General features: G+C 35.2%; 1 protein-coding gene across 1 annotated transcript; it reads left to right on the forward strand.

Moving 5' to 3' along the window:
• The first annotated feature begins 19,231 nt into the window (after positions 1-19,231).
• Positions 19,232-21,273, forward strand: LOC149180106 (trihelix transcription factor PTL-like). The gene has a single exon (XM_089415895.1). The coding sequence runs from the start codon at positions 19,545-19,547 to the stop codon at positions 20,886-20,888; it is 1,344 nt and encodes a 447-aa protein (XP_089272021.1). The 5' UTR covers positions 19,232-19,544; the 3' UTR covers positions 20,889-21,273.
• The last annotated feature ends 1,175 nt before the right edge of the window (positions 21,274-22,448 follow it).

Raw genomic sequence — 22,448 nt, forward strand, 5'->3', positions numbered from 1 at the left:
TTTATGCATTCTCTATAGAAGACGACCTGTACATTCCGATGTTAGGCAATGGAGCATCTTGCTGCAAATTAATATCATGCACTATTTCCTTTTTAGGTGGCAGACCTTTAGGTTCTTGAAACAATACATCGTATTCTGAAACAACTTTTTCTAAATCAGCTTGTTGTTTAGCATCACAGCCCTCAAATACATTGGTTTTATCAAGTTTCTTTTCCTTTACAACCATCAGTAAAAATTGTTTGCATGAACTTACAATTTGTTTCATCTGCCCATAGTTTATGAGAGTATAATTATTCTTGAGCTTATGAGCTCTTACAATATATTCGATTCCATCTTTAACAACTAGATACTTGTTCTCAGCTCTATAGAAAATAGTTTTTCTATCATACAAGTAAGGACTTCCTAAAACAATTCCACATATATCCAAAGGAACTATATCTAACTCAACCTCATCTACAAATGCTGACCCAAAAGAAAACTTAAGTTTACATTGTCTAGTCACTTGTAGCTTTGCTTTATCACATAGCCAACCTAATGGATATGGTTTCTTGTGAGGTGTGGTTAGTAATCCCAACTTCTTTACAATTGCTTCAGAAATTAAATTTACTTGTGAGCCACTATCAAACAAAGTATCAATCATTTGATGATTGGAAATAACTCGAATATGAAAAAGTTCACGTCTTTTTCTCTCATTTTCTTCATTGTCAGTAGATTGTGCAGAATTACTAGTAGATGCTTCAGGAGTTTTACCTTTTATGCCTATGGTTGCGATTGTTGCTTCATCTCCTGAATCTGACCCCAAATCCTTTTGAATAGCTACATCAGTCTTCTTCTTCTTGCCCTCGAACTTCTTATGTTTCAGCTCTGGATGCAGAATCCAGCAGTGTTCATCATCATGCCTATCCTTCTTACAATGAGTGCATGAGGACTTGCTCTTTTGTATAGTGTTTGTCTTCCTCTATTTCCATTTTTGTTTTCTTTTCTCCTTATTTTTGCTTGCAATGGGTTGGGATGATCCCCCAACTTCTGGGTTCCCATTCTTACCTCTAGCTTCTAGATGCATAGCCTAAACGGATACCTCATCTATGCTAGTGGGATTAGACATGAGGATAGTGTGCCTCATGTAGCTGTGTAGACCACCTATATACTTCAACAGAGTCTCAGGTGAGTCTAAAAAAATTCCTAGAATCAAAGCTCTCTTCCTAAATTCTTGGGTGTAACCTTGTACACTTTTCCCTTTTAGTTTTCGAAGAGTTTGCTAGCTCATCATGGCTTGCTGCATGTAGGCTAGTGGATAGAATTGCTTTTTAATTATAGAAACAAATTCACTCCAGATAGAGAGAATCTTACCATGTTTCTTCATGTTAGCTTGGGTCCTGCCTTCCCACCATACCAAGGCAATGCCTCCAAGGCGTAGGCTAGCCAGTTGAATCTTACTCTTGTCTGAGTCAATCCTCTGCATTCTGCAATAAACATCAATATGTCTGATCCAATTATCCAGCTTCTTTGCATTCAACTCTCCATCATATATTGGTAAATCAAATTTAACATCTAATTTAGTCAAAGATGTCTTCTTTTATTTTCAGGGCTATTAGGAGGTGTGAGAAATTTTTCTTCTTTCCCTTTGCCTTTAGAGTGGTCATGGAGGAGATATTCTTCTACTCCTTTGTCTTGTTTGGAGCTTGATGAATCTTCATCTCTATGTTTCTTAAAGTCCCTATACATTTCCTCCACCATGGATCTCAGGGCCATAAAACTATCCATGAACTGGGGGTCTGATTCCAAGGGATTTTCTTCTGACATTTTCCTCTTAGAATAGACTCTTCCAATTTCTGGGTTAGTTTCAGCCAATTCTCCTTCTCCTAATTTAAGCTTTGATCTAGTTAGCATTCAACAACAAAATCCAACACAAGCTTGTCTAACCTTAGTAACCCTAATGCTCTGATACCACTTGATCTGGAATTTATCCAGGACAAAGAATGAAAGGTATTACAGACTCATGTGCATGGATGTGCCTATGTTACTTATGCAATGGATCGATAAGATTTCTAGAATACATAGACACTAAGGCAATTAGAGAAAACATAACAGTCAAACATGTAAACAAAACAAGTTTAATAAGGAGTTCACCCAATGCTCCTGGGCTACGTCTCCTAGTCCAACCTTTCAGTGGTGGCCTCTCTATTATGTTTTCAAGTAGATTTTTTACAACAGTGAACTTGATTCGAGACTCACTAAACAGAAAGAAGTCAGTAGGAATGGAGTGCACAGACTCTCCTTACTAAAACTCGACCTTTGAGGGTCACAGTAGTATGACAGGCCTATGCCGAGGAGTTTGCTTGAACCTCTCAAGCCTTCAATGGAGTACACAGACTCTCTGACTCTCTCTGGCTCTGTCTGGCTCGATGCTACCTTTAGGTCAGCTCGGCTTCTACTCTCTGTTCTCTGCTATTGGCTTTCTGCATCTCTTCGATGTCTGCCTCTGCGTTGCCCCCTTTTTGCTTCTGTCAGTTCATGGATTTTAAAGCCAGTTTGTTCTTTGACTGCTCGTTTCCGCTTCCCGGCCTTCTGGTTTCCTTTCCTCTGTCTATTCGAATTCCTCTGCTCTACGTCATCATCACTAGATAACGCCTCGCAAGGAGGTGGCCACCTGTTTGCTAACAAACTAGGTGTCAGATTCCCTGAATCATATTCGAATGGTCGTTAAATCTGTTTGCTTCAAGTTCGCCTGCAAACACGAATTGTTTACCAACTCATCATCCACGTCGGACTTCAAATCCCTTGTCATCTTGCTTTTTGACCTATCAAATCCGGTCAGTCATCGGGACATATCTCCGCCGTCGATCTGGGCCCCCCAGATCCTACAGTCGTCCTTCATATCGGGCGGACAAGTCGCACGGTGTTTACCTGTCCGATGCGGGCGGTTTTCTCTCTCTTCCACCGGACGCATGTCGCTCGATGTGTGGCATCGGGTGGGACTCAGTCAAAACTGCTTACCGCCTCGAAGCCTTCCGATATCCTGTTGGTTTTGGGGAATCCCGCGCTACAGAACCGAAACAGATACTTTTCCGAATTTTATAGCGATTTCGGGTCTAGGCGCTTTGGCGCTTTCCTTCACCGAGGGGGATGCCCTGCGATACGCGATTAGTGCTAAGATCCACCTCTATTTCCCGAATTAGCCTCCGGTTTTGCCAGTTTTGTGCCATTGCGCTTTACCATGGGCCAATGGTCTACGCACTCGACCGAAGGTATTCATTGCTCCGCTCTGGCCACAACTGCAATTGTTATGAGGATTCCTTCTGATAGCTTTGATCTTTCCTAGGACTTGAATCTTTTAGCATAATTTGAAACAGTCATGAAAACTTAGAGAGTTTTAGGATCCAATTTGGATCACATAGAGGGCCACATGGTGCCCTCCAATAGGGCCACATGGCGACCTCTGATTAGGTCACCTTAGACGTGCGAACCAATCAAAACACACCACTTGTACCTTGTATGACGATGCCATATATTAGCACGAAATTGGTCTGTCTGAAATTATGCCCTACACAGTCATCTAATGATGTCAACTGTATGGATTGCCTAGTGAGCAACCTAGTCAACCCTACCGTTGACTTTTTTGTTGTTGGTCAAAAACTTCAGAATGCCATAACTTCTTTATATAATGTCAGGTTCAGGTGATTCAAGCATCATTGGAATCAGGATGATGAACACTTTGACTTGAGATCAGTTTCAGTAGATTCCAAGTACTTTCATTTTTTAGCCTATTTTTTATCTTCGAATCAGTTCTTGTGTGACACCAACAAGGCAGTTTTTTATTGGTTCTTATGGAGCAATAATAGGGTAGGTTGCAATCCTTCTCATGTGCTAATATTGTATCTGAACAAGAATGGTGAGGGAAGGTTATGAAATATAAAGGTGATAGTGTTGCAATAGATAATGCCCCCCCCCTCCTCCATCAAGTTATAAGGATTTTTCTATCTGAAAATAAAAATAAATAAATAAATAAATGCACTTCTCATATCATTTGATGAATTGTGACTAAATAAAAGAAAAAGAAGTATGCCTACACCTACCTATAAAGTATATAATGTTTATAGCAACATCCTAAGGGGCAAGAGATTTGAAATGGTCCACAATAATGTAAAAAATAAAAACTTTGGAAGAAATGGAAGTTCAAAGCTTGAAACTTATAGAATAAGGAGATCCAGAATAGGCTTTGAATGTGAAACATTCTTGGAAATCTTAATCCATATAGAAACTTATATGGAATTATTCATTTCTTATTTTAATTGCAAACATTTTCCACCAACAAGATATTCTAACTATGCCCATAGGGTTTTCCAATTAGGACTTTTTTACTACCAAGGAATGTCTACTAGCAAGCTAGTTTTCAAGAACTCCAAGGCCTAATGGAGCCTCAAACAATATGTCACCATCAAATTGTATTAAGGAATCAAATAGAGTAACAATGTATCTCAATATTACAAGCAAGTTGGGTGACTTTATTGCATGTGTTATGGGTGGTTAGAGAAGGAAGTAGGAAGTGATGGAGGCTAAATCTATGATTTGATAACAACGATTATTTCAACAAGCAATTATCTATGAGTGAGTGAGGAAGAGGAAATGTGTGGGCATACCATGGTGTTGGTAATAAGCATGATGAACATGAGGTATTTTGGAAGGATTCTTTGGTAGAAATGGCATGAATGATGTATAAATAGGGCGTTGACTCTTGGAACATTGGTATTCAAGTTTTTAAAAGAAAGTCTTCATTTGTTTCATTCTAGATCCATTTGCAAATTTGATGAAAGTTTTTTGTTATTGTTGTCTTCAACTGAGACACTATTGGTCCAAGATCATAATAAATTGAGCTTCAAATCATAGGAAATGCAAGGTATCAACATCTCATGATGTTTCATATTCTTTGGTGGATGTTTGGATGGAATTCTAGGGCCTTTGGCATGAAATTTTATCTTAAATAGTTACTTATGAATGGATTGACTTTCCTAATACTCACAAAACCTACAAAAAGTAGCACTTAATTACAATAAAACATGAGATCATGGATGAAGAGAGGTGTGCATGCTCTCTTAATCCAATAAATATGAAAAAAATGACAAGTAATGCTTATAAAACAAATTCAAAGAAGGGTAAGCAAAGAAAAAATCATTTTTAACTTGTTGAGGAGTAGTGGCTAGCCTAGACTACTTGACAATATTTGATTTAAAAAATTTGTGTTTAATGTTAGACTAAAGTGATTCTAATTCAATGAAAGTAGATTCAAAGGGTTATCTCTAATATCAATAAGTTTTGAAAATTACTGTGCTTTTTAAATATGTTGAGGAATATTCTGCATACCAATGTTGTTTTTGAGTTTCCGCCTAGAAGAATAATCACTATTTTAACTACCACCTTTTCATTTGATGATAGATCAATGTGATCCAAATTTGAATTGAAATTATACTCATGTAGGTATCTACAATAGGAACAAGTTTTGAGGATAAGTAGAATTGATGGATCAAATATGCTAATGACCAATCAAGAAAGATGAGTTTTAGCAATGCATATCCAGGATAAGCAATTAGTATTTTTGTCATAAGTTTTTCATATGAAATCTAAATGAAGTGATTCAAATTGCATTGGAAATTGTATTTATATGAGGACATACCCAAGAAACGGATTTGAAATTTTCTCCCATTAGGTCTCCTAGAAATTGATTGTCCCAACTCTATCCCTAATTTTTTTGCTTGACACCTAGTAGGTAATTTGACCACATATTTTCCTTTTGTTATCCAAATTGGAAAATTCAAATTGAATTAGAATCTATATTTCAAGGGCTACTCTAGATAGAAATAATTTTTAAAAATGTGCCCATCTGGTTTGCCAAAATAGGACTATCTCAATTGTGTTTCTAATCAGGTTAGTGATCCAAATGCTACAAAAATTTAATCAAGAAGTTATTGTTTCCAAATGATGATATGGATATGCATGAATCTGTATAGCCATATAAATTTCAATGTAATACACCTTCATACCAAAAATTTCAAACATCTAATACGTAGACTATGCAATGTGACCTATACACAAATAACACCCAAATAAAGAATGAGAGAAAAATCAAACATTGAGTTCAAAATGTGCCATAATGTAATACATAAGCATCGTGGAATTCGAGAGAAAGTCTATGGAGTGTTTCATTATCCATGAAAATTGCTTGCACACTTTGTTTGAAATGGTCTTTCTTGGAATTTGTAATTTAGCAATATTGAATACTTGGTCATTATGCCTTCAAGAGGAATTATGGTGTGTTTTTTTCAAAGAGGTTAGGTATGGGGTAAGTGTAATAAAGGGTTATATATGATTTGAATGGAAAAGGAATATGATTTTAAAAAATAAGAAGAAAGAAAAGATGATGAAAAGAGTAGAGAGATGATAAAAGAGGACGGGGGAAAGAAGATGGTGAAAAGAAATGTTGAAAAGAGAAAAGGAGAGCAATTGGTAAGGAATTGTAAGAAAATAGAAAATAAAGAAGAACAAAAGGTAAGAAAAAAAATCAGAGCATTGTGTAGCAAAAGAAGTAAAAGTAAGGAATGTAGAAAGGCAAAAGGGAAGGAAGAAGAATAGAGAAGATTGAAAGGGAACATGTGAAAATATATGAAGAGTGTAGAAAAGAATGAACATGGGTGAACTATAACGAAATGATTAAATGAAATGAAGTTCCAATAAACCCAAGATACTACATATTATTGAAAGAAATCATATAAGTTAACCATATACCCAACAATCAAACTTGAAGTCTTTTGTATCCCCTTGTTCCTTCTCCATTGGAATCCTCAATCGTCGATGCTTTATTCCTCCTACCAACTTCCTGCAAAAGAGATATTAGTAATATGGGTGGCTCTTATTAAACCACATTTTCAAGGATCTTATATTATTCATGCAAATTACATGCCTTGAGATTGGGAAAATAGAAACTCACCACAAAATCCCTGTGGAAAATGTGTAGGTTATTACCTCGTCTTATTGCTTCTATTTTCCCATGTCCAAAGGCACACCTACGCTATTTTCAAAATGAAAACACACAAGTTGGAAAACGCATAGCTATAATTATCTAAAATATAAATTAAATATCTTTCGACAATTCTCCCAACAATCTATCTATATGAAAACAAATTGGATTAAAAATAAAAACACATAGCTAGACCTATTAGAAGTATGAATAAATGGTTTTCCAATGATTCCCCCCAACAAATATATCTCTAAGAAAACACACTGGCATTGAAATAAAAGCACACAACTAGAACTATTGCAAGCATGAATTAATTGTTTATTGATGACACCCCCAACAATCTATCTCTAGGAAATAAAAGAACATAGCTCAAAGCATCACATTGGCTTGGAGCTAAAAGCACACAACTAGAACCATCAAAAGTATGAATCAACTATCTTCCGACAAAAACCCCAACAATCTATCTCTTGGAAAACACACTAGGTTGGATATAAAATCAAATGGCTAGAATTATTAAGAGAGTGAATCAATTGTCTATTGAAGCGACCCCAACGATGTGCCAATTTAAACTGGTACAAGATTTATTATTGCACCCTTGACATATCCCTGACAATGGAGCCAAAAATGTTAATGATAATTAGTTGTTTTAACAATTAATTAGTTCATATATTTAAAAGACAACCCAAGATCCAAATGCTTATGATATGTCATGCATTGTATATGCGAGCTACAAATTTTCATCTTACATTAGTTTGTTTAATTTGCCTCTAAGAAAAGGAAAATACATTATTAATCTACAAGTTGAAATGACATTGTGAGAAAATAAATATGCCATAACTTACAAGAAAATAAATCAAGAACTTGAACTAAAACACACCTGTGAAAATAAATAACTTGAACTAAAACACATTCGATGAAATAAATAAATATAAATAATGCAGTTCTTTGTTCTCCAATTGTAGACCCATACTGCCATAGAACATAGTTATGTCACTAATCTATAAGATAAATAAAGCAAATTAATCTAAAACATAAATTAAATAATATACAATAAAAAAAAAAATTGATAAAGTAATGCACAACATAAATTAATATACTAATGATCCGTAACATGAATAAGTTACTCTAATAGGATATTACAGAAATTATAAAGCTACAATCTAATTTAAAATGAAAACTAAAAAAATATAATTTATTTCATCATAACTTTTACTCGTGCTCTAAGGGTTCTCTCCATAGAATAAAAATAATAAATGTAGACCCAAAAGCTTTTCATATGGCTTTCATAATTTGCTAAAAATTAGCAACTCATACATAATTGCAAGATTCTTCCTAACAACTCAAACTGATCTTGTCTAAGAATTCCAATATTTTTTTTAACAACTCAAACTGATCTTGTCTAATAGTTCTAGGATTATTGTCACATCCAAGATGATTGAGGAACATATGAATCCATGGCATATCTTGGTGGTCATGAATTAATTTTTGTGGATCAACACAACTATTTACGAACTAGAGTAAATTTTCCTACAGAGTTGTAGAATGTGGAGTGACAACACATGTGGAGTAACAACAATTATATTTCAAAATAAGAACATATGTGGAGTAGCAACAATTGTCCCACGAAGTATTAACACAATGGTCTGAAGTTGCAACAAACGATCAAACATCAATTTCTTGAAAAATATGATATGGGTTGTTGAAATGTTTTAAGAACGGGCTTATGTTGAATTGATGATGCCTCATACAATAAATCTGAAGTACCCACTTCATATAATTATTTTTCTAGAAGTAGCAACAAGTGAAGTTACAACAATTAGGAATAGCAACAAATGACAACTAGTTCTGTAAAAATCAACAAACTAACCTTTTTTCGAAAGATAAATGCAAAAAATGTTATTTCTATAATATTAAACCATAATTCACATAAATTACTAAAGAAATACAATGAAAAACACTTTGGGTCTAAATCACACATAAAAACATGACAATAGAGTAATATAGGGTCATAGGTAAGTGGAAAGGGATTAAAAATAGGGAAAAGAGAATGTAAAAAGATGACATTTCTATGCCCCAACAAGCTCCTAGACTTCTACTAAGTTGATCGTTCCTGACTTTGAAACTAGGGTAATTATTTCCCTTGAGGCATGGCAAAAGACCAAGGTGGCTAGTTTGGGAAAGGTGATTTCTAATACTATCAAGTGGCAGGAAGCTATGGATGGCATTGGTTCAAAATAAGAGCTCGATTAGTCCAAGGTGACTTAGAATACTGAGGATCATATGGCATATGTTAAGATAGTTTTCACAGCTACTTGAACCTCTTCTAATTTACAAAGTAGACTTTCTCTACATTTTTTTATGCTTCAATTTATCAGTGAAGGACATTGGCTTATATTATGTTAATACAAGTCACAAATATGGTATAACTCTACATTGTGTAATGAACATTAGTGATGCACATGTTCTTCATGCATTTCAAACATAATAATGTCAATATCTTCTTAGCTGCTTCTTATTTCTTTTTTACTTGGAGAATGTCATGTTGTGTGCCCAATGAATGCAGGATATATGTATTCATGCTCCAAGTACCAATCTTCACTTTTTATTCCTATTGTTTTCCTTAGGACTATACTCTAGTCTCTTAAGGGTTCTTATTCACCCCAATGGAATCTCTTCAATAATTTTGGAATAATTTTCTTATCTCAGTATAAGTGAGCTTGGAGATATCTCCATTTGTAAACAAATTCATAGTATATATCCTCTCCTTTTAGGATCACTGACTTGAATAAGTTTAGGTCAAGCTTGCAAGTGGTATACCTTTTATAATTGAATTAGAACCTTTCATAAAATTCTTCCATTGATTCATATTTCCTTTAAGTCATCTGCAAAGTCTCATCTCTAACATTCCTAACTTTGCAATAATCCCTACATTTGGCTATGAAGATGTCCTTCATTATGATTCCCAAGTTCAAACATTATTTCCATCAATATTCATATGCCATTGAAGTGTTGTAACTTTCAAAGAAGAGTGGAACAATCTAAGCTTTTGAGTGTGGAACTATAGTTATAGGCTCTATAAAGGTCTTCAAACTCAAATAATAAAGTGTCAAGGTCCTCTAAAGTGAGCCATAGAAATGAAGAAGAGCATAAGGGTTTGTGTTCTTCATTTTAACTTTATCCTCTATTTCTCAGATGGGAAACTCAAAGATTATTGGTTATTCTACTTCCTTCTCTATCATATTGAATAAGGTCTAAAACATGTGACACTATCAAACCACTTCAAAACATCATAAAGAAAGAGGGATTAACCATTGTGCTTAAGGTGGTATAGGCTATGAAACAAGGACCAAAGCTAGCTTGCATAATGAGATGAAGTAAAGGCTCGACCTTCCACAAGCTCACCTTGCAATTTAAGAGAGAACAAAACTAATGAAATCAAGTAAGGCCAAGACAAAAAAAGGCAAAAACACACACTATGATGCATTAGAAAATCTTGCTAGAAAATCCAATAAATTTAGACTAGTAGAAGTGTTGCAAATATCAAATCGAAGCTATTCAAAACTAATACTTTTAACCCCTTAACAATGCATGAATTCAAATCACTTGGAAGAAATATATATATTTGAGGCAAACAAAGAAATTTTTCAACAAAGAAAAAAGCATATCTCACTGTAACAAATGTTTGAGATGGAATAGAACAATAAGTTTTTCTCTACAATGATATGGATGAAACAAAGCAACAAGCTACTTCAATACTCAAATAAAACAAGAGTTAACCTCACAAGTGCTCTAATACCATATTGGATAATTATGCGTGAACAACCAAGGAGTGAGTACCATATAAAAAAACTCACACTTATCAAAGATAGAGACACTGTGATTTTGTGATAAATCCCTCGAAGAGGGAAACATCTAAATAAGAACATAAAAGTCATATCATTTCTCAAGAAAAGAAGAGCTACATTTAATATAATACTTTACTCTTTGTCATGTTTGGCAAATATCTTTCTTTTTTTCAAATAGAAATCACAAAGCAATCAAGTAATAAGACACATATCAACATCATTGAATCGCTTACACATAAGATAGATTGGTGATCGTCTAATAGCCTAAGTACAAAAACATAATAAAAGCATACATAATTATAATATAAGAAATTGAAATGCTCTTAAACAACCTTAAATGTCTTATATCCTAACACAAATAGCCTTTGGAATAGCATCAACATTATTGAGCTTTAACAATCTCCATGAGGTCTAAGATACAAAACATGAGAGAAATGGTAAAGGGTCATTAGGAGCATAAAAATTTGCAACATCATAAATCACATTGTGATGTTCAAGCACCAAGTGTTTTATGAAGAAAACATAACTATACCATCACAAGAAAATAGAACTATATCATTAGAACTATATCATCACAAATGGAATTGATGCACCACTACTCCCACCAAACATACACCACTCTCTTGGAATGTAGATCGTCACCAAGGGATGTAAATTCCCATATAAAGAGGTTCTCTAGGAAAGCACCCCAAAAAATGGCCTCATAGAAAGCTCAAAATAATAACATTTAATTACTTTAATAGTGCACATCGTCCTCATAGAAAGCTCAAAATAATAACGTTTAATTAATTTAATAGTGCACATCGTCAATACCACGTGGATATAAAAAGTCTTTTTTTTTTGTAAGCCAATGCAAAATATTTCTATTAATAAAGATACATTTTACAGTAATAACATATGTCATCCAAAAAGGTTGACTTTGGAGTATAAGCCTCCAACCAAGTAAGACAAAGTAAGCATGAAAACTAAATAAAAATAGACCCAAAATTTACATCCATTTCCCAGTAGTAAAACTAACACCTTCAACTTATACTAATGAAATTGAAGCACTGTAAAAGAAAAGTCACATAGTAAAAAACACCTCCAACTAAACAATAATGAAGAAATTAAGCCACAGTCACCATCCTTTTTCTCTAAGATTCGTAAAATAAAATAGGCACCTCCAACAGAAGTGTCGCACCGAATAGAATGCCGCTGCATGTTGTAAGAACATTAGATGCCACCTGCATGTTGTAAGAACATTAGAAAAACACAGACTAAGTTTCATAGCAAATAGACTACCCGTTATAGAGAAGAGAGGTACATATGTGCCATTGTAGACAAACACAAAAAACCCTAACAACACCTTCCCGAGATCTGTGGAACAAAATTTCATTGCATTTGAAGGAAACAAAAAACTGCACAATCCAAGCCCATCAATCAGATATGATAACTAGTGAAAGTGGAGATGTGTGAGACGGTGGAGAAGCGGTGGTTGGTGAAGCATTGATAACAATAGGAGGCTCTGTGAGCTCCTCAGAGTCAAAATTAGAAACAATATACTTCTCAACCCTTTGCAAACATGAGACTATATCATCCAGGCAGAAACGAACATTCTAGAGAAGTTGCTTGATATCCTCGTCCTGCAAATATTTTATAAATGTCCACCTGCTTATCTCTGAGAACTAAACAGAAGAGGGTATCTATATGTTAATGCACATCAAGAAAGTGTAGAAAATGCAGTCTCCTCTTCCTGAATTTCCTAGGTTTTGGAATCCATTTGAGGTCTTCTACACCCACCTCTGAATCTGAGAAGTAACGCCTATCACCATACTCCCTAGATTCAAGGTGGAAATTCTCCTTTTGAACCTCCATAGGGATCGAATCAAAATAGGTCGCAACTGAATTCCAACCAAACAACTGTCTACATTAAGAAGTAGAGCTACTAGCACCCCCTCTATAACTTGCCATTGTTTATCAAGGAGGCATAGTTATAGAGAGAAGTGGATGAAACACACATGTTAAAAAATGCAGCAAAAAATTCTCAATTTGATTTTACCTTGATTAAATTGAGAAAATTCAAATTTCCACATTAGTAGACAACTTGGATGATTTTAACTCGTGTGACATGGCTCGTGTCACCCAATTTACTCAGTAAATTCAAGTTGGAGGAGTTAGAGTTCAATTAACATGTGTGATTGCTAATTTGTAGCAATCAAGGTCAGTTATCTAAGGTTGTTTTCAGTTAAACTAGTTCCAACTGTTGGAGGAACTAGTGGAGGGTCAAGTTGTGCAGTGGGACTTCAATCAAACTCAATGATCATCCAGTTAATTGATCAATCAACCCAAAATAGCTAGTGCATGCAAAGAATTCGAGTTCCCCAGGCTTGGTGGAGATTCCAAGGTAGTGTAACATCAGTTGTAGATTAGTCTTGAGTGTACAAGTGTTGCATGTAGTCAGATGATCAACCTAAGGAATTACGCAATTCAATTTGAGGAATTTCCTAAATAATAGGGGCCTAATTCCTCAAGGAACAACACAAGGAAATAAGAGCTCAAGCAGAGGCAAAATTTGACTAAGTTTGGGTCAAAGGCCTTCAGTGAGCAGAGAGATAGGTTATGCACTTGCAGGGTGTGCTCAGTTGAGCAAAGCAATTGTAATACATCTCTATTAATTTGATTAATGTAATTAGGCACTCGGGTTTTTAGCAGATTGCTTTCCCCAAATAAAATGCTTGTTGCATGTGTGTTATTTCTTCTTGCATATATGAGATTTTTGTTCTGAATTGTGAATTAATGTCCTTAGAGCAGTAGATTAAGTTTGTGTCTTGTGATTTTGATTAAAACTTCATGAGCAATTGCAAATATACAACCTAATTTCTACAACACAGACCTGACCAATACAAAGAAGAAGTGGATAGTACTAGAGTTTTGGACCCTCAAGTAGAGAAGAAGCACGTTGTCCCCAATTTTCCATGATTGGAATCCATAAACAAGAAATCCCAAGCTATAAAAGCAATAGACTATTGATAGAGTAATACCTAGAGTTTTGGACCATCGACTAGTGTAATAGTAATACCTAGATTTTTGGATCCTCATTGAGAGCAGAAGCACAACGTACCCAATATGCCTCAAATGGAACCCATGGACAAGAAATGGTAAGCTATAAAAACAATAGAGTACAAACTGACACCTTTGAAAACCCCACCAGGAATACGCGACATATATATAAGGAAACTGCACAAGGTCAAAAACTAGAGACCAAGGTTAGCCACGAAACACAAGCTTAGGCTGGCAGGGACAAAGACCAAAAGCATGAAACAACAAAACCCCAAGTTACCCTCCTAAACAGTAAGAAAAAGTAATAACATTAAAGAAATATGGAAAAACTTAAAGGATACCATACACCACAAACCTAGAAAGGAAAATTGAATGAGATACATGTAGAATTAGTTCCTTGGAGTGTCAAGGTGGGTAGAACCACAACCAATTCGAAGACCGGCCTTGACACAATATTGTGCAAGAATTGAATAAAGAACATTGACCCACTTCTATACTACAAAAGACCATGAAAGAGTTGTGACCAGAGTCCAACTTTCCCTCAAAACAATGACGAGTCCCCAATTTGCAAAATGATGGTTGCACATAACCCCAACATGCAAGGTATACCATGATTGAGAAACATAAGCGGCAAGGTGAGGAGTTCTCTCCCCACCACCCCAAATCACGTCGTACATCTGCCACCCTGTAACAAATCTTATGCATTTATAAGGAGAGGACTGAAGAGAATGACGCAAGGTGGAAAAATAGTTTTCATGCTTCAGCAAGACTAGGAAAGGACAAGCATTGATCATGGCACACATCTTGACAAAAACATTCCTTGGCTAGTGTATACATCCATCAATGTTTGTGTAGCAACCAAAACCCCATTCATCAACGAAATGACACAATCCTTCTAAGTATGCCCAACTCATTGTTGTAGAGATACCCAAAGCTCGATGTAGGGAATAACACAAGCCTCTACCAAACTACACCAACCCTCGTGCATTTATGATGAAACGACATGAGTTGGGGTTGCCTTTCTATACACCTGTTTTGCTGACACTATATGAAAATGAGAAGACATATGTCAAGTGTGGCACACATTTTAATATAGACACCTTGCTATTATTGTTTACATCTATTAGGGACACATGGATATAAAAAGTCATGTGTTGAGAGGGCATGGTAAAGTCATATTGTGTTATAAAGACACAAAGCTACATAAATGTTTCTAATCTCTATTGCCTTTGTTGAATTACTTTTTCTTCAATAATTATGATGACAAGGAAGGGAAAAAAAGGATAATGAAATCTTAAATAAAATTTCATTAGATGCATGATATCCTATTAATTGTATGTTTTTAATTTATTAAATATTTCATAATGTGTTAATGTAAGTATGATATTTCTTCGTTTGAATTGGATAAACATTGTGCATTTTAACTTACTTCGTCGTTGTATCATTCAAGAATTTTATAGAAGGAAAACAAAATAATTTAAAGGTGTTGAATAATTGAATTACTTTTTCTTCACATGGATATAAAAAGTCGTGTTAGAGATGGCATGGTAAAGTCATAGTGTGTTATAAAGACACAGAGCTACATAATTGTTTCTAATCTCTATTGCCTTTGTTGAATTACTTTTTCTTCAATAATTATGATGACAAGGAAGGGAAAAAAAGGATAATGAAATCTTAAATAAAATTTCATTAGATGCATGATATCCTATTAATTGTATGTTTTTAATTTATTAAATATTTCATAATGTGTTAATGTAATGTATGGTGTTTCTTCGTTTGAATTGGATAAACATTGTGCATTTTAACTTACTTCTTCGTTGTATCATTCAAGAATTTTATAGAAGGAAAACAAAATAATTTAAAGGTGTTGGATAATATTATAAGATCGTAAATAAAATGTGGCATCATCTTTTAGTAGGATTATTTTTTTATTAATTTAAACTTCGTTATTAATATTTTTAATTTATTAAATTTAATAATATATATATATATATATATATATTGTTATGGTAATTAGTAACTTTCAAAAATGTGGAAGAATTAAACCAACTTAAGTTATTATCTTTAAATTTAATTTTAAATATTTATTAAAATACAAATTATATATTATTTTTATATAAAATTTTAAAAATTATTAAAATAATAAATAAATAATCCGATTAAATTTATTGATGATGTATTTATGATACAAGTATAATTTGATTTTATTACATGTCGTCAAATATATAAGGAAAGGAACACAATTTCTGATTGTTTATTTAAAAATAGCGCGCAACCAAACTAGGAGATATGGCAGATCATAGAGCATAATGGGAACAAACCACTATCCATAATGGGAACGAACCACTATCAGTACTATCATCTTCCTTTTGATGAGCACCTACAAGCTGATGAAGACTTGAGATGATACCCTTTTCATATATTGCTCTTTTTTTGTCACTTCTGGGCACATGCACTTTTTACAATTTATATGATTTACATTAGATAGATATTTGTTTATATTACATTTTTGTTTTTTTTACAAGACATCAACATCATGAAACTTTTATAGTTTTTTGTATATCACATATATTTTGAGAGATGTATGGGTTATTTATATCAGCGCATAGGTGAAGAAATCAACATACCTTTTTTGGATATGCTATGACAACATGTACCATATGTAATTTTCATTATTTTTCAGTTGGGAAAAAAATCAGAGTAAAAATGTAAATTCAAAATTCAAAATAACTCAAAACTCTTTATAAACACAAATAAACCACAACAAAAAATCTATAAAAATTATTGTTATTTGACATATATAATAATCTATCTTTATTTATAATTTAATATATAATTTATTTATTATATATAATTTTAAATCGATAAATTATTTATTTCTTTATTTTTTCTCTTATTTAAATATATATTTATTTTATTTCAAATTCCCTTTTAAATGTTATAATTGTGTAATTTTGATTTTCCATCCTTTTAAATATTAAAGTCAACTAATTTGAGAATATATTAAAGAAGAAGATATTAAAGTGGTAACAATTATTATAATGTTTTGGACTATTTATTATTTTATTTTAAGTTCATTTATATATGGCATATTTTAATGAGTAAATTAGATTAAATTTATTTCAAGACATTAACTTTGATATGTCTTATTATTATCTTTTATATAAGACATTCATATAATATGTCTCACAAAAGAAAGAGGAGACACATAGCAAGCACACATTTATTCAATAACAATCAACACTTATAAGAAACACCACTCCCTCCATTAGCATAAAGATCATGCATGTTGAGATTTATATGCTTCTTATTTTCACACATACATACATCCATACAACACATATAACAAATAAAAAATGAGGAAAGAAACACTAATTAAACATACATATTTAACTTACAAGTAATCAACCATTATATTAATATGAAGTACTACTCCTTTCATTAGCATAAGATCCTATAATATTGGGATTTATATGCTTGTTGTTTTCATAATGCACCCACACAACATTTCCCACAAATAAATAGGAAGAAGTCCAAGGACCACACACAAACACACACACACACACACACATATATATATCTCACAATCAATTAAATATTATGTTAATAAGACTCGCAATTAATCAATAATTATGTTAATAAGAGTTGTCATTCCCTCCATCGACATAAATGTCATGGTTTGGTGGAATGTATATGCCTTTTGTTTTCACACCAACACACATATGCAACATGTCCCACAAAGAGGGAGTGAAGATACCAAGTAAGTGCACATTTTTGTCTCTGGATAAATCAATCATTATGCTTTTTTAAACCACAAAAAATGTTTATATTAGGGGTCATTGGAGTGAGTCTCACTATAAACCCTTGCTACCACCAACAACTTGTAAGCCATCACTAGCTAGGCAACTTATGACTTAATAAGGGCTGAAACATTTGGAGATGCACTCATGAGGGTACCACACCTAGGTATGCCTACCCTTATACCCTCATTTGAATGGGCCAAATTGATTCTACAAAAATTGAACTTTGGTGGGGAAGTGTGAAACCTACCTTTGAACCATTTCAACTATTATACCTCATCTAACCAATAAACCATTATGTTAATAAAAGACATTGCTCCCTCCATTGAGATAAAGATAATGGTAAGTTGGCACTTGTATGTCCCTTTGTTTTCACACATGTGCATTGCCACAACACATCCAACAAAGGAGGAGGGAGAAGTGGGACAAGCACACATGTTAATTTCACAACCAAGCAACCATCATAATACTAAGAGACACAACTTAGGGTTGAGGTGGTTTGATGAGATGATTAGGAGGTATATCTTGCACTCTTCTCACATGATTTCAATCCCTAATGAGAGTTTGACTCATTGTGATAAGGCTAGAAGGGTAGCCACCCCCCTGAAGAGGCATCCACTTCGATGTGCCTTGAGATGCATCGACCCTTGCTAAGTCACAAGTTATTTGTATATCTGGCTTTTGGGTTTTGGATACACTCTTTCATTCTAGTCACAACCTAACCTAGGTCACTCTAATGAGTTACCAATTCCTATGGTCAAAAAAAGAGATGCCACTTTCTATTTGCATAAAAGTCATGGTATGTTGCAATTGATATGCTTGTTGTTTTCACTCACACACGCACATATTACGTTAAAGGAGGAAAAAGACACCAAATAAGCATGTATATATTCCATAACTAGTCAACCATTATGTTATTAAAATAAACATATAATACTTGATAACCAAACTTATTAAACTTACAACCAAACAACTATTATATTTAAGAATTTAAATCTCTGACATAAACAATTTTAATATGATACATTCAGATTTATCATATTATAATTTTTAGTTTGACGTTTAACCAACAAATATGACTCATCATACTTGACTCGAAACATTGACTAAAAATTACAATAAGATAAAACCAAAAATATCATATTAATAAAAATCACCGCTTCCCTTATTCCCAATTAAAAAAACTTCCAATCCCTTTTTAATGAAAATATGTTCTTTAACCTTATACAAATTTATAATTTAATCCTTCTTACATTTGATGAACCTAAAGTTATAAAATATACCTATTAATACATAAATGCAATTATGAAAAAACTTCCCCATTCTAATTAAATTTTAAATGCAAAATGTGCTCATTGACACACCTACAAATTGAAATTAAATTGTAAATGTAAAATGTGGCCATTAACACTCATAGAAGCATGGTGTATTAAGACATATTTATCTCCCTGTAAGTGTAAACATAAACAGAGCAGCAATGGCGAGCACTTTGACATTGACATCATCATCATATCCATGTAACATTCATTATAATTATTTGACTTCAACTTGAGTTAGGGTTCAGCTTGTTGCAAAATTTCTCCCTTCCTTCCCTCTCTCCCATATGACAACGTCTGTTGCTGTTGGCCGAATTTCGTCCTTCATGTCTTGTTCCACTTCGACCATTGGCCGTCGTCCTTCTCATCTGCCACAGGTTTTGCTTTCCAAAGAGCAGGGCACGAGAGCCATTCACGGCGAAGACGAAGAGGACTTTTGGGTTGTGTGTGCACAGAAGCAAAATCACGCAAAATACCCCTGAAATGAATTGGGAGCTAACAGAATAGAAGAGGAGCAGCAGCTAGAATCAGGATGGAGGAGCCTCTGCAAATTATAAATTCATCTCCGACACAGCAGCAGCATGATCATGATGATGATGATCATGGGCATGGGCATGAGGAGGAGGTAATTCCCCACCCTCTGCTTCCCCCTCCTGGCGACACTTGTATTGTTCCATACATCATGCCCATTTCCACCTCTACCGCAGAAAAACACCCTCCCCAGCCAACCAATATCGCCTTTAACGGCCCGGAAACAGAGGAAGACGACAAGAAACGGGATAGAGAGCACAAGAAGCGGTCCAAGAACTGGACCAGGGTCGAAACCCTCAAGCTTATAAAGCTTCGAACAGAATTTGAGCCCAGGTTTTCTCGCAGCGGAAGAAAGACGGAACTCTGGGACGAAATAGCTGAGTCTCTGCGAAAAGAACAGTTTTTCAGGGACGCCCAGCAGTGCAGAGACAAATGGGAGAAATTAATGGCGGGTTTTAAAGATGTTAGGGAGGGTTTGAAAGATAGGAACGATAACCCTTATTATGAGGATCTCCATCCTTTGCTCTCCGGCAAATGCCTGCGCAGGGAAAACCTCAAGAAGGAAGGAGATTCTACCCATAACGAGAATTTGAACTCTCGGCATTTGGAAATTTCCGGCAGGGAAATGTATGAGAATCGGGACACGGATGAGGATGATGAGGATTTGCTGTTGGAAAAGCCGTATTTCAAGAAGAGAAAACGGTGCGGTAAGTATGTTCCAGTCGCTGATATCGAAGCTGTGAAAACCCTGCTCGAGGCAGTGATTACTCGGCAGCAGAGGTTTTTCAAGGAGCTGCTGGATTCGCTGGAGAGGAAAGAGCAGATGAGAGAGCAGCTGAGGCAGGAGAGGGAGGATAAATGGAGGGCGGAAGAGAAGGCTCACAGAAATGTTTTCAACAATGCAATGATTCTTCTTGCGCAGAAGCTTCTCGGCGAGAGGGGGGCAGCTGCAATGGAGACAGCCATGGTAAATTCCGCTGCTGGGGGTGTTGTTTCTGCCTCCGATACGCTGCGCCAAGGAAGCGGGCCGAAGAAACGGTCCAAGAACTGGAAGAGAGGTGAGGTTTTGCAGCTGATTAAATTGAGAGGTGAGATGGATGGGAGGTTTGCAAATTCTGCGAGGAGGGCGGCTCTGTGGGAAGAGCTTGCAGATATGTTGGGGAGACAGGGTATTAAGAGGGATGGGAAACAGTGCAGGGAGAAGTGGGACAAGTTGATGGCTGCCTATAAGGATGTCATAGATGGGAAAAGAGAAGAAGGCGATCTTTCCTATTTTGTGGAACTGAGGGCTATTGTTGGAGGGAGGCCTGATGAGGGGAAAGTTCAAATAGAGTCGATGCCTTGACATATGAACTGGATTGTATCTGTTATCTGGCATATTTGATCAATATCTCCTTGGATTCAGCTAAATGGTAGCTCTATGGCCTAGCACGGAGGCTCCTTGCGCGTCAAGCCTGGTATGCAATTACTCAGAGTTTGCATTCTTCTTGTGCCATCAATTGTTATTGTAAGGAGCATGAATCCTTACATGGGAAACCTCTTAGTGATTTATTTAGAAAGTGTTAAAAATTTCATGCAATTGCAGTTATCAAGATATATCTCTGTGAATTATCTAGATGGAGGGTAGGCCGCTCTGCTTTGTAAAATAGTACTATATTTCTGTATTTCCGGGTTCAAGGCCATGCTGCCAAATCCACACTCTTTGTATATTCAATTGGTATTTGCTTCAAGGACCCTATTTTCTTATTCTTCTTATAAATTTCTTTGGTTGTTCTGATTTCCTGAAAAGAATTTAGGTTAAAAATGTTCATTTATACAATTCACTCTATTTATCCGGGTCATAGATGCATATGACCAGTACTGCAGTGCTCTTAAATTTTCAATATGTTTGGTGGTATGTTGTCTGTCAGGATTTCATATGCGCTTCACTTGTTATATTGCCAAATATCTTTATTACTAACAGTTTTATTATTAAGCTATTATACTGGGAATCAGTTCAAAGTGCAGCCCCTTGCTGGTGTGTCTGTGGCTCCCTTCAGCGATGTACTTTTCCTTTCTTTATGGATGTCCTCCTTCCCCTACGCTTACGCTTATTATTAGTTGAAGACTCGGTTGAAAGGATCCTAGCATAGGGCGAGTTGTAATTTGGGCTGATGGATCAACGGCATGGCTTCTTTTGGTAATGGTGTACTTTGGCATTCTCTAGGGCTATCCTTATCCACTATACTTCCCTATTCTTTTCAGTGAAGGAAACCTTCGTTGAAAAGATCCTAACCACAAGGCGAGTTGTAGAATGGGCTAGTTTGTTACCTATATTAAGGTACAACAGTTTTATTATTAAGCTATTAAGGATTTCTTATACTGGGAATCAGTTCAAAGTGCAACCCCTTGCTGGTGTGTCTGTGGCTCCCTTCAGCGATGTACTTTTCCTTTCTTTATGGATGTCCTCCTTCCCCTACGCTTACGCTTATGATTAGTTGAAGATTCGGTTGAAAGGATCCTAGCATAGGGCGAGTTGTAATTTGGGCTGATGGATCAACGGCATGGCTTCTTTTGGTAATGGTGTACTTTGGCGTTCTCTAGGGCTATCCTTATCCACTATACTTCCCTATTCTTTTCAGTGAAGGAAACCTTCGTTGAAAAGATCCTAACCACAGGGCGAGTTGTAGAATGGGCTAGTTTGTTACCTATATTAAGGTACCTGGAGTTTCAAGCATGCCTTCGGTCAAGAGCAAGAGTTTCCATTATTCAAAGCCCGAGTCATTAGTGCAAGTCTCCTAAAAGTAAGATATGTACAAAAGCAACCATGTTGAGGGTCGATGTAAATTATCTTGGATTTTAGTAAAATAGTTACATCTTTCTTGAAATATTTAGTTCCTAATTTCCGTAGATGCGCCTGCAGTCC

Source organism: Pinus tabuliformis, chromosome 3_2 (genome assembly GCF_031772625.1).
Source record: "Pinus tabuliformis cultivar Carrire ecotype Pingquan chromosome 3_2, CPIR1, whole genome shotgun sequence".
NCBI classification, from domain to species: domain Eukaryota; kingdom Viridiplantae; phylum Streptophyta; class Pinopsida; order Pinales; family Pinaceae; genus Pinus; species Pinus tabuliformis.